This window comes from Chrysochloris asiatica, unplaced genomic scaffold (genome assembly GCF_000296735.1).
Source record: "Chrysochloris asiatica unplaced genomic scaffold, ChrAsi1.0 scaffold00028, whole genome shotgun sequence".
Taxonomy (NCBI): domain Eukaryota; kingdom Metazoa; phylum Chordata; class Mammalia; order Afrosoricida; family Chrysochloridae; genus Chrysochloris; species Chrysochloris asiatica.
Window position 1 is genome coordinate 12,588,705 of NW_006408546.1, and position 26,596 is coordinate 12,615,300.

General features: G+C 41.4%; 1 protein-coding gene across 2 annotated transcripts in view; it reads right to left on the reverse strand.

Annotated features, from left to right (window-relative positions):
* MSL2 (male-specific lethal 2 homolog (Drosophila)) overlaps positions 1-9,217 on the reverse strand; it is a 26,728-nt gene extending 17,511 nt beyond the window's left edge. The window contains exons 1-2 of one of the 2 annotated variants that reach the window (XM_006846602.1): positions 8,240-8,270; positions 5,578-5,580 (exon numbers count right to left, since the gene is read on the reverse strand). Coding sequence is in view for 1 of the 2 variants with exons in the window: in XM_006846601.1 (XP_006846664.1) it covers positions 8,851-8,992 (142 nt within the window). In the remaining variant the exon portion in view is untranslated. Of the gene's footprint in view, positions 1-5,577; positions 5,581-8,239; positions 8,271-8,850 lie in introns of those variants that run through there. The other variant, XM_006846601.1, reaches the window with a different exon arrangement.
* Between the last annotated feature and the right edge of the window lie 17,379 nt (positions 9,218-26,596).

Consider the following 26,596-nt stretch of genomic DNA (forward strand, 5'->3'; position numbering starts at 1 on the left):
GGGGGGGGGGAGGAGATATACATATATAATTTGCTGATCACCAGGATGAAGTGAGGGCCCAATTTTCAGTCAAGCAGTAGACAAGTATATAAGGAAACAACTGCACTAACAAAGTATGTAACCATGGAATGGTTAATCATTCAAAATCAAAAGGCCAACACTTTGTACCTAAGTACAAAGTTGAAAAAAGGATGGGAAGGTGGGTAGAACAGAAATGGGAACCACTGAGAGAAAGTGAGATAACTATTGTTGCATAGAGGGAGGGGATTGTAATCACTGAGATGAAACAAAGTATATGATTTGTTGAAATGTACAACTGATGATCTTGTCTGTAAATCTTCACTCAATCCAAAATAAAAAGATGGGGGGGGTGTAATTGGTCAGATCTGAGTAAGATCATCCTGAATTAGGGGCCAAGGAGAAAGTAGTTAATAACAGTAAAGAGAAAACAATAACTGAGATAAAAATTAGATAGGAGAAAAACGTATATCATAATTCACCAAACAAACTAAATCATTCATATGTAAGAGTAGCCAGAGAGTACTGAATGTACCGTGGGCTGTCAGAAGAATTAACAAAATATGTCTTGGAAATACAGACAGAATGCTCCTTAGACGCGAGGAAGGCAAGACTTCATCTCACATACTTTGGACAGGTTATGCTATCTAGAGGACCAGTCCCTGGAAAAGGACGTCATGTTTGGTAAAGTATAAGGTAAGCAAAAAAGTGGAAGACCCTCAAGGAGATGGAGTGACACATTGGATGCTAAAATGGGCTCAAGCATGGCACAGGACCTAGCAGTATTTCATTTTGTTGAAAACTGAGGTAGCTGTGAGTTAGAACCAACTGACGGCAACAAGACTAGCCAAGCTAATTCTGAGGGAAGAAGAGTTAACAGAGAGAAGTCAAGACAGTAATGCATTAACCAAGAATTGATGGCATACTGTAGATTCATTCACATACACACATAAAAATGAAGTGAGAAGCAGTATAATAGGTGGGAAGTAGATATTCAAATTAATTTGAGAGACTGAGAATCACAACCCCAACACTCAGAAGATACTGTTTTGCTGTATCAGAGAGTATATAATTTCAAAATCTAAATTTCTAAACAGAGGGCATAAATTAAGGGTTTTTATTTTTATCTTTTCCTAACTAATAATATTATCTCACTAACCACCCAGCATTTTCAAATTACTCTGCACTGTCTCAGCCTTCTCTACATTCCCCAGGCCTCTCCCAAACCCCAATACTACACTGCTAAATCCCTCGCTATAGTTCAGAACCGACTCAATGGCACTTAACAACAACAACAAATCCCTGAGAATATTTTAATTGGGCTGTCTTTACATTATTTCAAACCCAACCTACCTCACTCTTTCAATGTCGCCATAAAAATCAATGTTCTTCCTAACGTCTCTTTTAATATGAACTAGATTACCTCTTGACTCCTTCCTTCAACTTTCCCCATACATCAGTATTAAGCTGTCGGTTTCATCAGTTCAATAAAAATGTACTGTGCTAGACGTGTTTATATATTTAATCATTTTTTTTAAATCTCATTTAATCTGGTCTTAGCTAGATACATCCAACAATGACAAAGCATAATACAATACATACATAGCAAAATTCTAAAACAGTATGTATATCCAAAAAATATTTTTTAGAAGGATCCTCTTGTTGTTGCTAAGTGCCATCGAGTTGGTACCAACCCATAGCAGCAACCTTATGCAAAGCAGAATGAAAACACTGCCGGATCCTGGGCCAACCTCACTACTGTTCCCACACTTGAAAGATCCTCTGTGGCCACCTAAATCAAAATCACCTTGAGTGGGGCATATGTTACAATTTAGATTGCCAGTCATCACCTTGGAATCCTGGAGTGGCACTGCAGAATAAGCACTGGACTGTTAATCTGAAAATTCTAAAACAGTACACATATCAAAATTCTAAAACACTATATTCTATTTGACCCCCAAAGTAACCTTTTCAGATTTTCTGACTGAAAATAGGAAAGCAATCACATATTTTATGAATGAAAACCAAAACCCTAACTCATAGCCAATGAGTTGATTCCATCTCAACTTACAGCAACCCTATACAAGGTTTTCCAAGGCTGTAAATACTACAGGAGCAGAAAGGCTTATCTTTCTCCAGAGGAGCAGTTGGTAGGTTTGAACTGCCAGTAGGATAGCAGTCCAGTGCTTATCCTACAGTATTTATCACATCACTACTTAAAATACTGTTGCTCAAATGTTTACAATAGGGATCTTCAAATCCTCTTCCCCATATCAAGATGAGGGGAGAGAGATAAATGCAGACTACATAGCCTCCTTGTCCAGAGATTCCAATTCAATCTGACTGATGTGATGACTGTTGTTAAGTATCGTCTAGTCAGTTCCAACTCATAGCAACCTTATAAAGGATTTCCAAAGGTTAGTGGATTTAAAGTCCCAACCTTGAGATAAGCAGTCCAGTGCTTATCCTACATCACCACACCAGGATCCCAAGGTGATTACTGGCAATGTAAATTAACTTATGTCCCCCCCGCTCAAGGTGATTTTCAGTCAGGTGGCCACAGAGATCCTCCCCCCCCCCCACCAAAAAAAAAAAAAAAAATTGGCCTACAGGATAAATGTCAAATTCCTTAATCTATCATGAAAAACCCAAAACCAAAACAAACTCAATGCCATCAAATAGATTCTGATCCACAGCAGCCCTACAGGGCAAAGTAGAACTGTTCCATAAATCTTAAAGGGAACAGACCTCTTTCTTCCATGGAGTGGCTGATGGCATCAAGGTTCCCCACAAAAGGCCACTGAGTAACTAAAACAAGGTCTCTTTATTCCTGCTAAACTTGATCCTCCCCCCAAACCCCTAAACTTGATTTTCTGCTTAAACAAGCAACTATTCTCTCCAAGCCTTGCTTCGAACAGCCCACTAACGTTACCATTCTTCATAGCTCAGTTCAAGCTCCATACTTCATAGATCATACTAGACTGAAATAATTTCTCCTACATACTGCCTTAAACAACTATTTAAACTATTACTATTTTTTCAGATAGTTATATCATGGGAAGGGTTATAGATCAAATTTCTTTTCATCTCTAAACACAAAGTACAATGAAGTGAGGCATTCCTTTCCTAAAGCATTTTCATCTTTCATAAATATGTTGCCTTTGAGTTCCAATTTAGTGACCCTGGCTAGGGTTTCTGAAGCTGTAAATCTTTAGGGAAGCAGACAGCCCTATCTTTCTCCTGCAGAACAGTTAATGAATTTGAACAGCTGACCTTACTGTTAGCAGTCGTTGCAACAAGTAACCCCATGCCATCAGTGCATGAATATATAAAAAAACAAAACCATCTTACTGCCCTCAACTTCATTCCCACTCATAGCAATCCTACATAAGACAATAGAACTGCTTCACAGGATTTCTAAACCTGTAAATCTTTATGGGAACAGTCAGTTTCAGACAGCCTCATCTGCTTCATCTCACAGCAGCGAGCAGCAGCTGGTGGGTTCAAAGCACTAATCTTTTGGTTAGCAGCACAATGCTTAACACATTGCACCACCACGGCTCTGTAAACATACCAAGGGGGAACTAACATACAGAAAGAATACTAAACAAAAAAAGTTTTTCTTAGGAAAAGTAATCAACTGTTAATGGCAATTCTAAAAGGCTTACCTGCCAAGACAACTTACTACCTATGCAGTTTTTTCCCTTAGCAGCCCACTAGATTAATGTTCCCCACAGAATTCTCACCAGATAAGAACAGATGAACTTAAAAGCCACGGGATAAAAATAGTGAACTAAATTCTACTTAAATACCTATTAGGTTTGTTTAACCCTTGACCTAGACAATTATTCAAAAACAAATTATATAGAGGGAAAAGTGTTTTACAGTTAATTCCTGAAATTGAATTTTCACATGTAAAGTTCATTTCTGAGTTTTCTATCATGACCCTTGCTTGAAGTCTCATATAGCTAAGTGTCTCTACCATGTTGTTGTTGTTGTGAAGTGCTGTCAAGTCGGTTCTGACCCATAGCGACCCTGTATAGGTTTCCGAGGTGGTAACTGCTTGCTTTACCTATACGTCTTCCCCATAACACTAATAACATATGGGCAAGGCCTATGTCTTCTTAGTCATCTTTCTACCCCAACATATAACATCATGGCATCCTGGTGTGGCATAAAGATAATATGTTGAACTGCAAGATTAGTTGGAGCCTCAATTCAGTGGTTCAAACCCACCAGCCACTCCTCAGAAACCCTATACAGGGTCGCTATGAGCCAGAACCGACTTCACGGCACTTAACAACAACATACAACATCAGAGGGCAGAATTTATTAAGTCTCATGCCATCAAAAGAAATTCTACTTCCTAATACAGCAAATCTAACATTTAGAATGGTGGTTGTTGGTAGTTATGTGCCGTGAAGTCAGTTCCAACTCACAGGGTTTCTTGCACAGGGTTTGCGAGGTTGTGAATCTTTACTGGAGCAGAAAGCCTCATTTTTCTCCCACAGAGAGGCTGGTAGATTCAAACGAATGATCTTTCGGTTAGCACCTCAGCTCATAATCCACTATGCTATGAGGAGCAGGGAACTGACAATTGTTGCTGTTGTTGTTAAGTGCCATGGAGTTGATTCCAACTCATAGCAACCCTGTATAGAGTTTCCAAGGAGCAGCTGGTGAGTTTGAACCATTAACCTTGCAGTTCAAATGACTTTGCAGTCTGACACATTAGCCCACAGTGCCACACCAGGACTAAAACTAACAAATGTTTTTATGTGCCATGGAGTTGGTTCCAACTCACAGAGACCCTATACGGGGTTTCGGAGGCTGTAAATCTTTATGGGAGCAGAAAGCCTCATCTTTCTTCTGCAGAATAACTAGTAGCTTCGAACTGCTGACTGTAAGATCAGCAGCCCAATTCATAACCACTATGCTACCAGAGCTCCTTCAAACTGACAAATAGTACCCACAACAATACTGTTTTGGTCACTGTTTCTGTGACCTAGAAAGAGTAATTCTCTAGGGCACTGCTATCCTAATTCACTGGAAGCTTCAGAAGGTTTAAATATACCAGCAATTGAAAAACCATCAGTGATAATCAGCTAATTAACATTTCAAAGAACAATGCTAACAAAACTTGTACTTTCAGTGAACAACCTAGTTTTGACAATAAATGAAATGACTGTCTCTTCCTTAGTTCCTCTTACCTTTCTATACTTCTGTAGAAGGTTGAGATTGTTGAACTGCCTTCAGGTTCAGGCCACCTCCCCTTTCAACCAACATTCATGACCACCCTATGATCAGTTTCACAATGGACCTTTGTGAGCCATAAGATTTTTATTAGCTAATTTTTGAAAACAGATCATCAGGCCTTTCTTCCTATTCTTAGTCTAGAAGCTCCATAAAATTTGTTTAGCATCATAGTAATACACAAGCCTACACTGACACATGGGTGATGGTTCCAAAAGGTGCATTGAAATCAGAAACTACCCTGGGCTACCGACATGGAAGGCAAGAGTTCCATCACTGAACCAAAAATGCCCCTCCCAAATAAACTACCAGCTGTTCCTCGGGAGAAAATATGAGGATTTCAGTTCCGGTAATGATTTACAGCCTCAGAAACCCTGTATAGAGTCGCTATGAGTTGGAACCTACTCCACGGCACATAACCACTACCACCACTGCAAGAGCGAGACATTAAGACACTTAAGCTCTGGACCATAAGACTGGTTTGAATCACAATGTGTCTTTATAAGCATGAACTGACTCAAGAACACTGAACAACAAAAACATATCACTGAGCTGTAGACTTATTCTCACTAAAAACAAGGTTTTTCTCACATAAAAATAAGGTCGTCACCCAAATTTGGAGAAACTAACTTTTGCAGATAAAGAAAACAGGGCCAACTTTCTTACATAGTAGGTAGGAAAGTCAGGGTTTGAACCTAACTAACTACAAAGTTGGAGACCTTTTACTTTTCCTTCTTAACAGCTCACTTTCATCCTCTGGTTGTCATAAACACCTCCATTCAATTAATGGACAGGAAAGTGGGAAGCATGAGAACACATTAATGTGCACTTAAAGTTATTTTTCCCAAGAAGTATATGATATGTATCAAAAGAATTATATACAAAACTGCATTGGGAGACAATAAGTGATAGTAAGTGCCTTATCGCTAGAACTGTGTTAGAAAAGTTCAAAAGACAGAGAACAAAAGCAATGAAGACTTTACTGAGAGAGGTAGTTGAAAAGTTAGACCTTGAGAGAAAAAGGAGGGTATTTTATGCAAAAGAAAATTCAGGGAACAACAGTAGAGGAGGAAGAAGATAAAAGGCATGTTTGAAAAAACAAAAACACCACTAAAATTCAAACAAATTTTCTAACAGGGCTGAAAAAGTAGAGTCAAAATACAAATTTATAGTCTACATGAAATAAACTGCACATGAATGTCTTCATGCTTTTGAGCTATTTTTAAAGTTCATGACAGTACCTGGTACAAAGATAATAAATGCTGGATCTAAATTTAAATACAACAACAAACCTACAACCTGATTGTTGAAATTTTATGCCAGCTACTCAATAACTAAGGAACTCTAATAGCGTAGTGGTTACGAATCGATCTGTGAACCACAAGGTCAGCAGTTCGAAACTATCAGCTGTTCCATGGGAGAAAGATGTGGCTTTCTGCTCCTGTAAAGATTTATAACCTCAGAAACCCTGTACAGGGTCACTATGAGTCGGAACCAACTCCATGGCACTTAACAACAACTCAATAAGGATCTCTGGTAGCATAATGGTTACTAGTTGGGCTGCTAGTTTCACAATCAGTCCGTTCCGCAGGAGAAAGATGAGGCTTCCTGCTCCCGTAAAGATTTACAGCCTCGGAAACCCAGTACAGGGTCGCTATGAGTGGGAATGACTACAGGCACTCCACCACCACCACTCACAATATTTTCCATAGTATAGGGGGAGGAAGGGGATAGTTACATAGCGACTCTACCAGAAAAAGCTCCCTTGTATTGCCAGGCTTAATTAAAAAAAAAAAAAAAGTTTCAGCTGAACTTTTTAAAACTTTTTTATCCTTAATGACATTTAATTAAGTGGGAGAGGGGGGAATGTCCAACTAGACCTCAAGTATCCTGAAGCTACTGGTAAAAACCAAACATCTACAGGATTTCAAAACTACCAGTCCTTTCTTAAATTACAAAGCTAAGCCTCACCCTCTAGTCCTTTCCTTTTACTACAAGATCTATAATATACTTAATGACATCAGTCTCTACTACTGCAGCTTCAGGCCAGGCGGTGCTACTACCTTCCATTTCCCCTACCTCACACCTCATCACAGGTCCATCCACCCCTAAAAAAAAACAAAAAACAAAAAAACACAGGTGTGTTAAGAGGAGTCACCTCACTCTCTTCAGTACTCAAACCATCGAAAGCTAAGAGGACATAAATAGTGGGGTGGGCGGTATGATGAAACCAAGCAACACTCATACGCTAATATACGTGTAAATTTTAAACTGAAAGGTAACTTTGGACTCAACCCAACACTATCATTTTGTACCTTAAGAAACCGAGGCTCACAGCAGTTAAGTGATTTGCCCAGGGCTACAGTTTCTCCATAAAGGTGCTGAGTGTCTGTTACCAGCCATAATCACATACTAACTCACTCTGTAACTTAAACGTTTATGAGACTAAGTACCTGGTTTACAAAAAAACACACACACACTACGTTTACCTCTTTTGCAATCAATCCTGCCAAGCGCTATATAGAAAATTATGGATTCATCTGAAATACTTGATTATAATTTCCCTTTCAGTCAACTACTTGCTCAAAATTACTTTTCATCTAATTTAAGATGAAGTGGAAGACAGAAGTGCCTGAATGTTTCAAGTTCTGACTAAACAAGTGTATCAATAAAGTCTCAATAGGTTAGGTAGTGGGGCTTATTACTGTTTGGCCAGTTAAATTGTACTTTCTTTCTTTTTTATTAGCTAACGTTTCCACTTTAGGGTTCTGACAAGCAGTACTCCCACGTGCATAGTTGACGATACATAGTCGTTTTCTATATGTTTCAATGTATCAAACAATTTAGCATGCTCCTTTCACCTCTCAAAAATACCACCACTATGAATGTATGCTGCCAATTAACATTGTAACAAAAAAATGGCAAATAAACCTAACATAACAAAGTAACAACGCTGTAAAAATCCCAATACCTAAAAAGTATTGGCAGTACCAGCTGTCTCCCCCGGCAGATTCTGGTTGCCATTAAACCATGGAAACATTTGTTGAAGGAACTGGGGGGGCAAGTTCTGCGCTTTCCCAGGTGAGGGGTCATCAGACGCCAACAGCGTGCGTCCACATGGAACCAGTTTGGGGAAAGGCAAACAGGCCACATGGACAGGCTTCAATCCGGTCTGGAGTCCAGGTTTTTTTTAAAAAAACGAACATTTAAAGCAGCAATGTGCACGCATATACGAGGGGGCTTCAAAAATTTCGTGGAAAATCCCATGATCTTTTCATTCCAGTTTCCCACGAACTTCTCGAAACCGCGGAGTAAAACCCATCCCCAGAAGCGGCAGATTTCCGACGGAGCCAAGAGCCGAGAGGCCAGCGGTGGCGATTCCGCCTTCGGGAAGGCAGGGCACAAGTTTCTCGGCCACTCTCAAACGGACTCCGGTTTCTACTGCAGCAGAAACAAGAACTTAACTCAAACGAGCAGGCCGTCAAAGCGTTCAAGTTACCAACCCAGGAGGGGTTTCGGGGTTTTGTTTTTCTTTTAAAAACAAAACGAGCAGTGCCAAGGGAACAGTAAAAAGTGTCTTACCGCAAACACAGCACGAGAGGGACTGTCGGAAGTAAGGCAGGAGCCTGTTAATCTCTGTAAACGCCTTGGGGTCTCCGGGGTCGTAGTTGAGCACTAGGCGGCTCGCGGAAATGTAGAGAGCAGTAGCATTCACCGGGTTCATTGCAGACACTTGGACACCGATGGCTCCCGGTTGAAAAGAAATGCCGGATCCAAGTTTCTAAGCAGCCACGGTACGGTGAATTTGCAATAATTCGGAGGAAATCTGAGCAGAATCGCTGGCCAAAGTAGTAACCAAAATCCGTGCAAGTTTGTGGAACTGAAGCAATCCTCCCACACATGGGGCCCTGGCGCCCCTCCTCCGTTCCTGAGACTCTCAGACAAAAAACGACAAACTACAAGAGCGAAAGAAACCAGCGTTCGATGGGATCGTCCCGAGCGGCCACAGGGCGCAAGTGCGGCAGCTTGGGCGCTCGGACCCGCACTGGGCGGTCAGTCTAGCCCCGCGGCTCGGCGGGCGGCCTTCGTGCGAGTTGCATGTTCAGGCGCGGTGGAATCTTCTCAGGTCGGACTGCGGGGCGCGGGAGCAGGCCCCGGCCCGAGCCGGCGGCGGGCGGGCACGCTTCTCTCGGGCTACAGGGCCCTTTACTCCATCACAGCGCTCGACGCCGAGGCAGCGGTGGCGGCAAGGACGGCAGCTCGAGAGGAGGCTCTCACTATCTAGTGCAAGAAGCCGCGACGGCGACCAGTGTTACTGCTGCGGCTGCGGAAGGCCGCCGCCGCATTCCCCATATCGGACGCGGGGCCCAGAGTACGCCTGGCTTTCCGCCCCGGCGACTGCAGCCTCGCTGTTCCCTGAGGTGGCGAAGAGGCCAGAAGAGTCCCCAACCCAACAGGGGAGGGCTGGGGAGGAAGTGAGCGGGCCAACGGCGGCGGCAGGCGGGAGGGGGCGGGGAGCAGGCCCGGCCTGGCCGCGGCAGCGCCCCTCACTCCTCACTCGCACACTCCGGGGTCACTGGGCGCAAGCACCGCCCCCTCACTGCCCGGCCATCTTCTTCAGGCCGTACAGACACCGCCTCTGCCAAGCACGACGGCCGCCGCCGACCGCAGCGCCCGCCCGTCCGCCACTGAGCAAATGCTCACGCCGCCAGGCCCCGCCGCCGCCGCCCAGCGCACACAGCAAGGCCCTGCCGCAAGCCCCTCCCCCCCGTGCCTCGCCGCCCTCACCCCGACTCCACGCGCCCCTCTCGCTCGATCGAGCCCGGGCTACTGCAGTCTTAATGGATCCCACGGATTGCGCGGTGTCTCAGGCCCTGCCGGCGACAACGACCGTTACCCCAACGGGCAAAGCCACTGTCATCCCGAGACTCCCCCGCCGCCGTCGTCGCTACCGCTCGCACGCATGCGCAGAACGCACTCTCACCCCTCCCCCCGCCTTTTCCCTTCCCTTCGCTTCCCTTTTCCCCTGCTTCTCCTCTAAGAGCCCCCCTTCGCACCCTCCTAGAACTACCGGCTCATTCAGCGCATGCGCATTCCAATACTCCGCATCGCCGCCTTTCGTCCTTACGCGTGCGCTTTGACCGCCCACCCAGAAAACCGGATAAACACATCAGCCCGCTCACGCCAGCCCCTCCCCCCTGCCAACCCACCCTAGGCTCACTGCGCATGCCTGCTTCTCCACTTACGGCTCTCAGAACGGAGCATGCTCTCTGCGAGGTGCCAACTCTCTGCACCCTTCCCCCATGCGCTCTAGAATTCCTTCAACTAGGCGTCGGTGGCGTGTGGGCTGTGGTGAGACTTTCGTTACCTTGACCCATCTTTCCCCACTGTGAACTGTCGGTTTCCCCGGCTGCGCAACGTCAGTGCCCACCAATGCTTAGGCCCCGCTGGATCGTGCCTTATTGCCCTCCCCACTAGTCCCAACGCGGCCTCTCTCACCCTGATATGTGTGTGAGGAAATAGCCCCTCATGGCCCAAGGTCCCGCCCTCGTGGCCTTTCTCAAAACGGCACCTCCAAGCCACTGAGAGGGCGATGCCTCTTTCCGGTAACTCTCGCCGAGCTCTTGGGATCAGGATCGACTGAGCAATAACGTGGTTATATGCCCGCAGGCGTTCAGGTGCCGTTGAGGGACTCGCTGCGGGTTCCTAAGGCGCTGGCTGGCGAACCGTAAGCGGCGGGACTCGAACCCGTCTCCCTTAGTGCATGTCTGCAGGACCGCGCTGAAATTTCAAATTGCAAACAGATTCTTTTTTTAAAAAATCACACACAAAAAAACCCGCCTTTGATTAAATCTCTTCAAGAATCCATGGTCTTGCTTTAGGGCAAACCCAAATCACTGAAAACCTTATATAGTTCCTTTGAGCAAGCTTTAGCTTGCCTTAGGTTTTCGCTGGAGGCCAAGGACACTGGAATATAAACAAGCAAAAGCTTAGTTTAACATATACTTTCCCTGCCCTCTAAAAGTACAAAATCCTCCTTTGAGAAAGCAGCCTCAGTACCGTTTCTTAATTGCTAGAAACACCAAAGCTCTTCAGCTCAAGTTTTTGTGCATAATAGGTGCTCTATACATTGTTTGCAAAGTGAAAATTATGATGTATATAAATCTTTTGTGACACAGACATTTGTACATGATGTTGTTAGGTGCCATCGAGTCGGTACCGACCCATAGCGACCTCAAGCACAGCAGAATGAAACTGCCCGATCCTGGGCCAACCTCACAACTGTTGCCACGCTTGAGTCCGTAGATGCTGCCACTTTGCCAATCCATCTCGATGGGGGTCTTCCTCTTTTTCTTTGACCCTCCACCTTACCAAACATGATATCCTTCTCCAGTGACTGGTCCCTCCTGACAATACGTCCTAAGTATGAGAGACGAAGTTTGGCCTTACTGGCCTCCAAGGAGCACTCTGGCTGCACTTCTTCCAAAACGGATCAGCCCATGGCACTTTCAATATTCTCCTCCAACGTGATAATTTAAGCGAAGTGCCATTCACCAGAGTAGTAATGAACAGTTAAAATATCAAGTGAACCCACGTGGTGATGGTGGGCCATGGAGTCGGTTCCGAGTCTTAGCGACCCTGTACTGGGTTTCCGAGGCTGTAAATCTTTACGGGAGCAGAAAGCCTCATCTTTCTCCCGTGGAATAGCTGGTAGTTTCGAACTGCTGACCGTGAGGTTAGCAGCCTGACTCGTAACCACTACACTACCAGAGTTCCTTAGGAGAACCCACATAGCCTCTGATTATTACCATCTGAGAGTAGCTTTATTTTCTTTACAAAGCCCAACGTAGTTTCACTACTTAAGTATTAAGATTGTGACTTCCTAATTCTGTTTTGGAGTCTTGGCGTGGCGCTGTAGGCTAAGCACTATTCTGCTAACCGCAAGGTCACCGATTCAAATCCACTAGCAGTTCCTCAGAAACACTATACAGGGACATTAAGAGTTGGAACCCACTTGATGACACTTAACAATTTTGTTTAGCAGCAAAACAGATTAAGCAAAGCTGTGCAAAATATAATTAGTACTCTTGTATCTGGAAAACTATAAATAGCCTCAAATTCACATTGTTAAAAAAAACTTGAAATTGTTAGGAATAACATTTTCTAAGCTAATCTTCAAATAAAGATATTATACAGTTCTATTACAGGCTGCGAACCACAAGGTCAGCAGTTCGAAACTACCAGCTCTTCCGCGGGAGAAAGATGAGACAGTGTGCTCCCAAAAAGATTTACAGCCTCGGAAACCCTGTGCAGGGTCGCTATGAGTCGGAACCGACTCTACGGCACATAATAACAACAACAATTTAGTTTAGAACCCTAGGTTTTCATTGTTATTATTGTAGTGGAGTTGGTTCTTAGCAACCCTGTGTACAACAGAACAAAACACCACCCAGTCATGCTCTATCCACACAATCTTGTTGTGCCTGTTAATCCATCTCACTGTGTCAATCCTCTTTTCAAAATTAAGGATTTAATTGTATGTCCCCCAAAATATGGATCAACTTGGCTAGACTTTAATTCTCAGTATTATATAATTATTTTGAATTTTATGACCTGATGTAATTACCCTATATGTTGTAAATTCTAACCTCTATGATATTAATGAGGCCAAATTACTGGCATTAAGGAAGCCTGCTACACTCTACAGGCTTAGGTTTTATCATGACTCAATCTTGTTTGAGATATAAAAGTGAATAAAAAACAGTGGGAGAAAATGAGGAACAAAACTCAAAATTATAAAAACAGATCAATCTTACTGGTCAAAAAGAGACTGGAGGAACCCGACACTAATGGCCCTCAACTACCCTTCAGGTTTAGAAGGGAACTCACCTTCATGGCCCAATTTTCCACCAAGCAGTAGATAGGTATATTGCAGGACAACCCTGGTAAAATATATGTTTACCATGTAATGGTCAATTATTGGAAATCAAAAGGGCAGCATTTACCTAAGGACAAAGTTGAGAAGGGATGGAAAGAAGCATAAAATGGAAATAATCACAGGGAGAAAGTGGAATCATTGTTCTTACATGGGGAGGATTTCAATCATTGAGATGAAACAAAGTATATGATTTGTTGAAAGTAAAACTGATGATCTGTAAACTGTCACTCAATTCATAATTTTTTTAAAAGGGGATTAAAAAACAAGCAGAGATAAGAGGACCTCCTACCACAAAGAAAGAATAGGAGAAGTATATTCTTTGGACCCAGAAGCCCTGCACTGAGAACCTGCTAAAATCAGGAAAAGATTAATGCCAAGACACATGGAAAACAAAGATTATTTCCTTATCTTTGGTTTTGAAATTTTGATTACTATATGTCTTGGTGATTTTTCTTTTGGGATCTATCCTGTTTGAAGTTCGTTCAACTTCTTAAATCTTCTCATCTTTCATGATATTAGGGAAGGAAGCGGACTTGCAGAATATGCCCTTAGGACATTTAAATGAATATATATATATATATATATAAATGTCTACATCAAATATTTTTGCTTTACTCGTTTATGAAATGTCAAATGTAAAAGGGAAGCCACAGGGAAGAAGTAGGTTGACTGTGTTGCAGGGAGGGGGTTGTAATCATTGAGATGAAACAAAGTATATAAGTTGTTGAATGTAACACTGATGATTTTTGTCTGTTAATCTTCACTCAATTCACTGTAAGAAGTTAAAAAATAATTGACTAACCACATTCTTTCCCTTTTAATAATGTTTTGGTTATTCAGTATTTTGGTTCTCTCGTGTTGCTATTATAGAAATACCAAAAGTGGATGGCTTTAACACACAATTATATTTTCTCATAGTTTAGGAGGCTTGTAGTTGTTAGGTGCTATGGAGTCAGCTCCAACTCATAGAAACCCTATGCATAACAGAACAAAACCTTGCCCATTTCTGTATCATTCTCACTATTGCTATTATATTTGAGGTCATTGTTCCAGCCACTGTGTCAGTCTGTCTCACTGTTGGGTCTTCTTCTTTTTTGTTGACTCTCTACCAAGCATGATATCCTTTCCAGGGACTGGTCCCTCCTGATACATAACTGATCAAAGTACCACCTGTACCAACTAATCAAAGTACCTAAGACGAAGTCTCACCATCCTCCCTTCTAGCGACCTTCTTGCTAAACTTCTTCCAAAATAGGTTTGTTCATTTTTCTGGAAGTCCATGGTACTTTCAAAAAAAATAATAAAAAAATTAAGGGTTTTATTGTGGAGCAAGTAAAAGTTTACAGGGCAGATCATCAGTTTTACATTCAACAGATCATACACTTTGTTTCATTACAATGATTATAATCCCCTCCATGTACCATCAGTTAACAGTGTTTCTCTCAATTCTTGTTAGCTTTAAAAACAACAACAACAACAACAAAAAAACACTCAGGCATATATAATAATTTACACCACCAAAGGACACATTCTGCAAGTCTGCCTCCTGGCCACTAGCTCTCAATCCCTCTCTTCCCATGAATCTAGAGTCCTCAGCTGCACCCTCTCTCCATGTCTCTATCTCTGCGTCCATCTCTGATATCGCTGCTTCTCTGGATAAGGTGTCCCATTCCACTTGTGCTCTTCTCCCTTGATGATCCTAGGGTCCTCTGCTTCTGGACTGTAAGATTAACCACTCCTCCGTTGTTGTTGTTTTTTTACAAAATGTCTACCTTTACTATTGTGACAGTTGCAATTAGTCATGATAACAATTACTCACTATTGAATCTTAAGAATCTTATTCCCATCTCTTTTAACCAGACCCATCTAGACAAGATGAAAACTATTCAGTGGGGACCCTTTCTTTCCCCACACACTATTAAACTAAGCTCCCCCTTGAAACCTTGTAAACTAGTCACTTCATGCCTTTATCACCCCCTCATTTTAGGTAGCCAATGTCTAAGTTGACCATCCCTATTTTCCCTGTGTATAGAGGGGATAGCACTGATACTTAATGTGAAGACTCCTTCCCTTTGTTAGTATTTCGAGTTACTACCTCCATGAGTAAGGAACTCTGGTAGTGTAGTGGTTATGAATCGGGCTGTTCCATGGGAGAAAGATGAGGCTTTCTGCTCCTGTAAAGATTTACAGCCTTGGAAACCCTGTACAGGCTTGCTATGAGTCGGAACCAACTCTATAGCACATAACCACCACCACCTCCATGAGTATAGGTCAGGTTCATCAAATTGTAGCAATTTACCCTTGTTTCCTTTATTAAAAATTGTTTTTTATCTTCCTCTAGTCGAGTTCAGATTATCAAGCTATCGAGTCTAGGTCACATGGTGTTCTTGTGCATCTCCCTTCACTTCATATCATCTGGATGCTTCACTCTCAGCTCCAACCCTCTGTGGAGTCCATGATACTTTTAATACTATTGGCCAACACCATAATTGTTCAGCTTATACATGTATAAGAGGCCATTGAAAATAACTTGGCTTGGATCAGGGACACCTTATTCCACAAACTGACATCTTTGCACTTTAACACTTTAAAGAGGTCTTTGCATCAGATTTGTCCAATGCAGCATGCCATTTGAGTTTTTTTTACTCCTGTTTCCATGAGCATTGATTGTGGACCCAAGCAAAATTAAATCCTTGACAATCTCAATCTTTTCTACATTTATTATGATGATGTTGTTGGTCCAATTATGAGGATTTTTGTTGTCTTTACATTGAGTCAGAATACATACTGAAGGCTGTATTCTTTGATCTTTATCAACAAGATCTTCAAGTCCTCTTTGCTTTCAGCAGATAAGGTTGTGTCATCTGTGTCACCATTTAAAAAGTTGTTGCTACATTGTTATTCATTATTCAGCTTCTCAGATTATTAGCTCAGCATAGAGATTAAATAAATGTGGTGAAAAGATACAACCATACCACACACCTTTCCTGATTTTAAACCATGCAGTCAGTATCCCCTGTTTGGTTCAAAGGATTGTCGCTTAGTCTATATGTACAGGTTCTGTATGAACACAATGAAGTGTTCTGGAATTCCCAGCCAAGATCCATCTGACATCAGCAATGCTATCCCTATTTCCAAATCCTCTTCTGACTCTAGCTTGAATTTCTGGGTGTTCCCTGATGTAACCCTACTGTAACCATTTTTTAATTATCTTCAGCAAAACTTTACTTGGGTGTGATGTTAATGATATTGTTAATTTCTGCATTCTTCAGGGTCCCCTTTCTTTGGAATGGGCACAGATATGGATCTCTTCCAGTCCTTTCAAATTTCTTGGCACAGACTAGTGAGTGCTTCCAGCACTGCATTAGTTTGTTGAAACATTTCAAATCCCTTTCATTCCTGGAGTTTTCACAAATGTCTTCAGTCGCTTGAACTTCTTCCTTCAATATCATCAGTTCTTGATCTTCCACTGTTGCCTGAAGTGGTTAAACATAATTTTTTTTGTACAGTGAATCTTGTGTATTCCTTTCATGTTTTAATGCTTCCTGAATTTTTCAATATTTTGTCCATTGTTGTTGTTGTTAAATGCTGTTGAGTTGGTTCCGACCCATAGTGACCCAGTATAGGGTTTCTGAGAAGCCACTGGTAAGCTTGAACCACCGACCTTCCGGTACAAAGCGACTTTGAAGTCCAGCGCATTAACCGATAGCGGCACACTCCATAGAATTCTTCAATATTGGAAGCCGAGATTTGAATTTTCTCTTCACTTCTTTCAGGTTTAGAAATGCTAAAAGTATTCTTTCTCTTTGGTTTTCTAACTCCAGATCTTTGCACATTTCATTACAATATTTGACTTTACCTTCCTGAGTTGTCCTTTGAAATTTTCTGTTCAGCTTTTTTACTTCATCATTTCTACCCCTCACTTTAGCTAGTTTATATGCATGAGCAAATTTTAGAGTCTCTTCTGACATCCATTTTTATCTTTTATTTCTTGTCTTTTTAGTGATCTTTTGCTGTCTTCATGTATGGTGTTCTTGATGTCATCCCACAACTCTTCTAGTCTTCAGTCATTAGTGTCTAATGTATCAAATCATTTCTTGAGAGTAACTTTAATTCAAGTGGAATATACTCAAGGTCAAATTTTTGTTTTCAAGCAAAGAGAATTTGAAGCACTTGTTGATGAAGATCAACGATACAGCCTTCAGCATGGATTTATGACTCATTTTGTTTTAATTTTCTTCAGCTTCAGCCTGAACTTGTATATGATCAGTTGATTATCTGTCCCCCAGTTGGACCTGGCCTTGTTGTGATTAATGATAATCAGCTTCTCCATTGTCTCTTCCCACAGATGTAGTCAGTTTGATTCCTGTGTGTTCCATCTGGCAAGGTCCACATGTATAGTCACCGTTTATGTAGCTGAATAAAGGTGCTTGGAATAAAACACTTGTTGATCTTCTAAGTGTCTATCAAGTGATCTCTAGAGTCATTCTTAACACCAGCACCATATTTTCCAACTCCTGATCCCTAGTCTTTGATTCCAACTTCTGCATTCCAATACCAGTAAGTAACAATGCATCTTGATTGCATGTTTAATCAATTTCAAACTGAAGAAGTTGGTTGGTGGTGTTGTTGTTAGGTGCCATTGAGTTGGAACCAACATAGCGGCCCTGTGCACAACAGAACCAGGTCCTGTGCCAACCTCACAGTCATTGCTACGTTTGAGCCCATTGCTACTGCCACTATGCCAGTCCATCTATTTGGGGGTCTTCCTCTTTTTCTCTAACCCTTCATTTTACCAATCATGATATTCTTCTCCAGGGACTGGTCCCTCCCGATAATATGTCTGAAGTATGAGAGACAAAGTCTGGCCATCCTGACTTTCGGGAAGCATTCTGGCTGTACTTCTTCCAACACTTTGGCAGTCCATGGTACTTTTAATACTCTCCTCCAACACCATAAGTCAAATGCATCAATTCTACAGTCTTCCTTATTCACTGTTCAACTTTCACATGCATATGAAGTGACTGAAAATACCATGGCTTGGATCAGGTGCACCTTGGTCCTCAAACTGACATCTTTGCTCTTCAACACGTTAAAGAAGTCTTGTGCAAAAGATTTGACTAATGTAATACGCCATTTGATTTCTTGACTGCTGCTTCCATGATTGTTAATGGTTTTGATCTGAGCAAAATGAAGTCCTTGGCAACTTCAATCTTTTCTCCATTTATATGGATGTTGTTTATTGAGCCATTGGTGAGGATTTTTGCTTTCTTTTCATTGAGATACAACCCTTATCAAAAGCTGTGGTCTTTACTCTTCATCAGTGTTTTAAGTCCTCATCACATTCCACAAGTAAGGGTGTATCATCTGCATATCACAGGTTGTTAATGAGTCTTCCTCCAAACCTGATGCCAAGTTTTTCTTCATACGATCCATCTTCTCAGATTATTTGCTCAGCATACAGGTTGAATAAATATGATGAAAGAATATAACCCTAGTGCACACTTTTCCTAATTTTAAACCACTTAGTGTTCCCTTGTTCTGTTTAAACAACTGCCTCTTGGTCTATGAAAACATTCCACATGAGCATAATTAAATGTTCTGGAATACTGATTCTTCAATGTTGTCCTTAGCTTGTCATGATCCATAAAATCGAATGTCTTTTCATAGTAAAATATAGGTAAACATCTTTCTGATAGTCTCTGCTTTCAGCCAATATCCATCTGACATCAGCAGTGAAATCCCTCATTCCAATTTCATCATCACTTCCTTTAGTGGTTAGTGCCTAAATTTAAATAATAGTTTTATCAACTTGTCTGCCTTGTCAGTGTATGGATATTATCCTATCACAGACAGTGTTGTACTATAGGATAGGTCTTGAAATGTTCTTTTTTATGATGCATGTAATGCCATTCCTCTTCAATTTGTCAGATTCAAAATTGTCAATACTAGCTCGTTTCAGCTCAGTAATGCCTAGGATATTGATACTTATGTGTCCCATTTCATTTTTGACAGCTTCCAGTTTTCCTAGATTCATACTTCGTACATTCCATGTTCTGATTATTAATGTTTACAGCTGTTTTTCCTCAATTTGAGTTGTGCCTCATCAGCAAATAATGGTCCCAAAAAGCTTTACTCCATTCACATCATCACAGTCAACTCTACTTTGAGGAAACAGATCTGCCCCAGTTGTATTTTGAGTGCTTTCCAAACTGAAGGGCTCATCTTCTGGGCTCATCTTCTGGCACTATATCTGATAATATTCTGGTGCTCTTCATTGTGGTTCATTGTTCAGTATTCTGATGCTGACAGTGTTTCACTGCTATTCATGAGGTTTTCGGTGACTAAATATTCAGAAGTATTTCCTCTCTCATTCCTAGTCTGTCTTTGTCTAGAAGCTCAGCTAGGTGCCCCTGCTGGGGCACCTTAAAATACCAGTGGTATAGCTTCCAGAATCACATAATACTCAAGTCACCACAGTACGACAAACTGACAGACGAGTGATGAACTTAAGCGTTAGACCCTGAAATCTAAAGGCATTTGTTCTGGAGAAGGTTGTGGCCCAAAGTCAGAGCTCTAAGTCCATCTTGAGCCTTGACATAAGTTCAGACACTATCTTGAGTACTTTACACACTTGTGACAGCTGAACTGCCAAAGTGATCATGATAAATTGGGGAAATCAATGAGTGACAGATATGCTGTCTGGAAAAATGTATTTGAAAGTGGATTAAGATCACTCCCCTAGCTAGCCCAGGGAGGGACAGTGTCCCTCCCAGGGATTTGGATGCCATGCCCTTAATGAAAATTAGGCTACCGGAACTGCATGGTCCCCAACAAAGATGGTTGGAGGGCCCCAGAACCAATCTAAAAATTTCTAATCCACAGTAGTATATATATCCCAATTATGGTCCCCTTCCTGCTTCCATAGTCTAGCCTATGATTGTGACAAATGGATCTACCACCAACCATGATTTTGTGATAAACTTCTTTTCTTGTCTATGTCTTATAAATCAGTCACATGTCTGTGAATCCTTTGGACGTGGGTTTTGGTATGGGTTGCACCTCATGATGGTGGTCTCTTTCATCTGGATATCTATGTCTTTGTTCTGTTTAACACTTAATAATGAAGCATCTATAATATACATTTAAATTTGAGGCTTTTCTCCCCAAAAACACATCACACCCTTTATACTACTACAACCGATCAGTTAATCACATCAGTTCACATCATGTGGGATCATTGAATATCTGCCAAACCATAGAGAATCTTTATGGGCCAGCCTAATTGACTCATATTTGAGTGGGTGGGTGAACAATTCAGCCCATGATACGCCCCCATTTTGCCCCCTAAAATTTATGTACTTATCTCATACAAAACACGTTTACACAGGATTATATCATCCCTAAAATCTTCCCAGTTCATATTACAACCTGGGGTAAAATTCTTCTTCATATGTGACTCTAGAATACAAGTTATCTGCTTGTAGACATTTGTTTGTAAATAGGAGCAATCACAGAGAAGAAAGGAATAATGGGACACCAATGAAGTTAAAAATTAAGCAGAGCAATTTAATTAGCTCTTAAAGCTTGAAAATAATCTTCTGTTCTCTAAGACCAGCTAAGCAATGGCCCTGCTCTCCAGACTCTCACAGTTGGCCTTGCTCGCTAGATTCTAGGTAGAGGTTCCTGGACCCCCTGGATTTCAGGTCTGACTTCTAGGCCCACTGAAATACAACTCTTGTTCTTTGGCTTTGGGTAGTTCCATTCTCCTGCTTTGAGTGGTAACTCCACTGCCTCATCACTGGCAGGCCCTATTCTTTTGCCCCCTCAGGTCTGGCAGCTCCACTCCCTCAGCTTTGGGCAGTGGCTCCAAAACCAAGTTGGTGAGATTTGACCATTTAAAACCAAGGAAACTGTGGTCCCATCCTTAGAAACCTCAGAAGCTGTGGCCCCACATGTTGACACCGAAAGGCCATGGCCCTACACTTCCAGTACTTGTCTTCAGATTCTGCTTCCTGGCTCCTTGGTCTCTCAAAGAGGTCAGCTTTAGCTCTGCCCTGCTTGAGCAATTGTTACAGTGTTCTTAGTTCTATCAATAAATGCCCAAAGGCACCTCACTTACCAGGAAGCCTCAGCCTTAAGGCACTCAGGTCTCTCATTCTATGGATCAGAGAGCCTGAACTGTTTATGAACTATTAAACTTATGTAAGCACTTTTGTTGTTGTTATTGTGTGCCACTGAGTCAGTTCAAACTCATAGCGACCCTGTATAGAGTTTCCAAGGAGTGGCTGGTGAGCTTGAACCACCGACCTTTCAGTACAAACCGATCTTACAGTTCAGTGCATTAATCTGTAGCACCAATTATCAAATTGACCAAGAAAAAGTTCTTTGAATCAATATTATAATCTAGTTTTAATAATACTGTTTGAAGGTAGGAAATTATTACATTTTCAGAGCTCTATCTTTTGCATGCTTTATAGGATCCTTTAGAGAAGCAACTTAGAATGATTTGTCACTTTTTTAAGGCCTTGTTATATCAATTAAATAATCTATCCTTTTTTGTGCACCTTTCAAATAGATCAATTTGTATCAAAGTTTCTCGAAGTTGTTACTAAAAATCCAAATCATAATATAGTTACAGAAATGGTTTTTCATGGAAGAGAAGAAAACTGAGATTTTAGACAGCCCCATAAAAAACACTAACCATGACCTTCAAACCAATATTACTCAGACACAGTGCTCTAGACCAGAGGCAAGCTCTTAGAATAAAAATGAAACAGAACAAAAACTTAAATTCACCAATCTCTGAAGCCCGCTCAAAACTTAGCTTATACTCAATATTACATAAGGCAAATATTTGGGAAATTCGGTTTATTAAAATTTATACAGTAATTCTAGCATAAGATTGACTCAAATCAGCAGCAAAACTGCTCCTAGATAATTTAGTAAATTACCAGAGCCTCAGATGGAAGGATTTTATTCAGACCATCTGGCAAAAACCTGAAAATCAAGCACAAGTTCCACAGAGGAAAGAAAAGACAATATAAATAGGAACTCATTTTCCCAAAATGAATGGAAAAGAGTACATGGAATTCATTTTCCCAAAGTAATCATGAAATTCTAAATTACTTCAAGTATATCCAGCTCTTAATGTTTTTGAACTTGAACTCCAAACCAGCGTCCCAGTAGGAGGAAATCCAGATTTATTAAGAATGTTAAGAATAGGCTGAAACTTTGATCTCCCAGAGTCAAATAAAATTCCTAGCAGGGAGTCTGTCATGGGGTTTGGGTTTTGGTCAGTGTATTGTTTCACAGAGTTCCTTCATTGTATGACAGTGTTCTTTTGACTGGTGGGCAACCTAGCCTATCCTTTCATGGTTGTCTTTCAGTTGGTGTCCAGTGCCCTAGAGGCTTTTAATATGTTCAGATCCTTGCCCACATGTTTTTGCAGCTTAAAAGACTCTGGGATTCTTTCATAACAATTACAGGAAACATGATTTCTTTTCCTGAATCTAATTCATCCTGCCAGCTAGACTCTTATTTTATACATACCAGTCTTTCTAATTGGAAAGTGCCCAAAAGTGGCCACTGATTTTACAAAGTGTCTGTAGGGAGCTCAAACCAAACTCCAAATACAAACAACCAAAATAGTCATCCTGCTGGGACTTTCAATCCAGTAGCTGGGTTCTCTAGCTTACTGTGCAGAAAAGCTAGTTTTGAAAGCTCTTAAAGAATTAAGGGTAGCCACTGATTTTCCAAACTACTATTGGTGAGATAATACCAGTCATCCAGAAATGAGCAAATTACAGGGCTAAAATACTCATTCATATAATAAGCAGAAGTTCCAGAGAATGGTTCTGATTGGTCTCTGGACTGACATTCCCTATGTTTGCAACAGATCGGAAACAAACTTGCAAGTACAATGAAACAAATCATAGAAATAGAAAAAAAAAAAAAAGATCATATAATAAAACTCAGCAAACCTCTGTAAGATTTCTGAGGAGTGGCTGGTGAGTTTGAACTGCAGACCTTGGGGTTCAAACCAACATCGTGGTTGAATGCTTATCCTACAGCACCACACCAGGATTCCCAACACAAAGAAGTGGTGGTGGTGTGCTATGGAGTCAGTTCCAACTCACAGTGGGACCCTGCTCAGGGTTTCCCAGGCTATAAATCTTTATGAAAGCAGAAAGCCTCATCTCTCTGCTGCCGAACAGCTGTTAGTTTCAAACTGCTGATCTTTTAGCAGCCTGACTCATAGAGAACAAAGGTTATTTCCCATATGATGACTCCTGAGATTTTGTGGAAGTAGAGAGCCCAAACAGCTCAGCTGGTACCAAAGTTTGAGTTCTTGACACCTCAGGGGTTGTTGAAGGCAATGCACCTTTGAATTCCCCTTCTGACACCAAATAAGTCGTAGAAGCAAACTTAATACTCTATTAGAAGTAAAAGCGAGGAGTTTTGTTGAGGAATAGACAGTTTGAACTGGAAAGAACAGTATCATTGTTAGTGCTGTCAAGTCAGTTCCGACTCATAGGGTTTCCAGGTAACTCTTTGCAGTAGCAGAGAACCTCATCTATCTCCTGCAGAGCAGCGGGTGGGTTCAAACTGCTGAAGTTTTGGTTCTCAGTCTAAGGCTTACCCTACAGTGTCATCAAACTGAACAGCACATTAGTGAAAGTACAATGTGTTCCAAAGTCCAAGTGGAGCAAGTCTTTTATACGTGCAAATAACCTTATTCACCATGCCCATGTTGTTGTTAAGTGCCATTGAGTTGATTCTGATTTATAGCGACCCTGTACAGGGTTTCCAAGGAGTGGGTGGAGGGTTTGAACTGCCGACCTTGTAGTTCAAGCCGACCTTGTAATCAAGTACTTATCTTACAGTACCATACCAGGATTCCATCATGACTGTAGTTACTTTCTTAAAAAACTTGTTCTTTAACATATTTTCCCTTGATTAGATCATCTGTTTTCCATCTCAGGACAACCTGAGTTATCATTTTACAACTATGTTCTTATCAGATTGTTTCTGGTGTTTCATGCTTCCAGAAACAAGCCTAACATCATCTCTTTCTATAGTCCCTCCTTTAGTTTCTCAAAACTCTAGATCAAATCCTTTATTGGAAATCTGTCCCAAAATGCCTTTGGATTTTAAGGCCTACTACTTAAAGAACTGGAGTCCTGGTGTGGTGCTGTGTGGGTTAATGCGCTGGACTGCGAAGTCAGTTTGAACCACAAGGTTGGCGGTTCAAGCTCACCAGTCACTTCTCAGAAACCCTATACAGAGTCGCTATGGGTTGGAACCGACTGGATGGCACTTAACAACACTACTTCAGGAACTAGTAAAAACAATACTGGATGACTAGTTAAAATTTGTTAATAAACTCTTAATTTTGGAACAGTTTTAGATTTACAGAATTAATAATATACAATATTGAGAGTTTCTTTATACACCGCACCTAATTTTCCTTATCATAGCATCTTACATTGGTATAAAACATTGCACAGTTAATAGACAATATTGATTCATCATTATTATTAACTAAAGTTCATACTTTATTCAATTTTGTCAGTTTTTCCTTAATGTCATTTTTTGTTCCAAGTTCTATTCAGAATGCTTTACATTTAGTCATCATGTCATTTCTTTTTCTTTGGAATAGGGGGGGAGGGGGGTAGGCTTTTGTGAATGGAATGGAAGTCTACAAAGTAGATGATCAGTTTTACATTCAACAAATGATACACTTCTTTTCATTTCAGTGACTGCAGTCCCTCAATGTAACATCACTTATTTTACTTCCTCCCTGTATTTCACACTGCCATCCCTCCCTCTTTCTCAGACCCTCCAAATTGTCCTTCGGTAAATTCTGTCCTATTGATCTTGAAATGTTGACTGCTCCATGGTGAGTGCACCTCACTAGTGCTGTTGTTCCCCTAGATACCTATCATATTGCTTGGCTGAGAAATTGTGCCACTTTAGTGAGTTCAGTTCCAGTCCTGAAGGGTCACTGAGGGCTACAGTCTTGGGGTTCCAGCAGTCTCCATCGGAACAGCAAGTCTGGTCTTTTCCATGGTTCTGAGTTTCGCTCCACATTTTTTCCTATCACCTTCTAATCTGATGCCTTTCAGAGCAGTTGGTGGTGGTAGCCAGGCATCATCTAGTTTTCCTGGTCTCAGAGTCAAGGAGACTGTTGTTCATGTGGTCCACTAGTCCATTGGCTGAATTGTTTCCAAACATTTGCAATTTTCATTACCCTTCCTGCTCTGGACAGTTACAACCAATAATTGCAACACTGATGGCCACACATGAGCTTTAAAGATCCCAATTTCTACTCACCAAATAGGAATGTAGCCCACTGTCTTTTGGGCTATGTCATGTCAATTGACCATGGTGTCTCCCAAAACTATGGTCTTGAGCCCCCAGACTCAGTGATACATTCTCTCAAGGTGTTCCGTAATGTCTAAGAAATTTTCATAACTTTACCTGCTTTATACCCCACCATATTCATAGATACACTTACAGCAAAGGTAAAGACCAGTGTACAAATATCCTCTATCAAACCTATATATATCTATTTGTGGGTGTACTCTTACTCTCCCTCTCACACCCTTTCAGCCTGTGCCTCTATCCATGCATCTAACCATTTGTTGTTGTTAAGCGCCAAGTACCATTGATTTGGTTGGACTCATAGTGACCTTGTGGATCGCTGTTATCAGAGGATTGTGTATATAACAGTTTTTATCTCTTGTACTCCTCTCCTTGTCTTCCTATGCCTTCATCATTCTGCTGCTGTTGTTGTTAAGCACCGCCGAGTCAATTCCAACCCATAGCAACCCTGTATAGTGTCTCCGAGGAGCAGCTGGTGAGCTGGTACTGCTGACCTTATGGTTCAAAACAACTTTGCAGTCCAGTGCATTAACCTACAGTGCCACCCCTAGCCTCCCTCTTATTGGATATTGCCTTCCCCCTCACCCAAGTTAACACTGCCTACCCTGTAGCAAAAGGAGCTCTGGTAGCATAGTGATTATGAATTGGGCTGTGAACCATAAGGTCAACAGTTCGAAACTTCCAGCTGTTCCAGGGGAGAAAGATGAGGCTTTCTGCTCCCATAAAGATTTACAGCCTCAAAAACCCTGTACAGGGTCACTTTGATTTGGAACAGACTCCACAGCACATCACCACCACCACCCTGTAGCAAATGAATTGCTCCCCCTTCCCTCTCATCTCTGGTAACCATCAAAGAATGTTTCTTTTAGTATGAAAAGCTTTTCTTGACTTTATACAACAGTGGTCTCATATGATACTTGTCCTTTTGTGAGTCCTGGTGTGGCACTGTAAACAATACACCACAAGGTCAATTTGAACTGCAAAGTTGGTGGTTTGAACTCA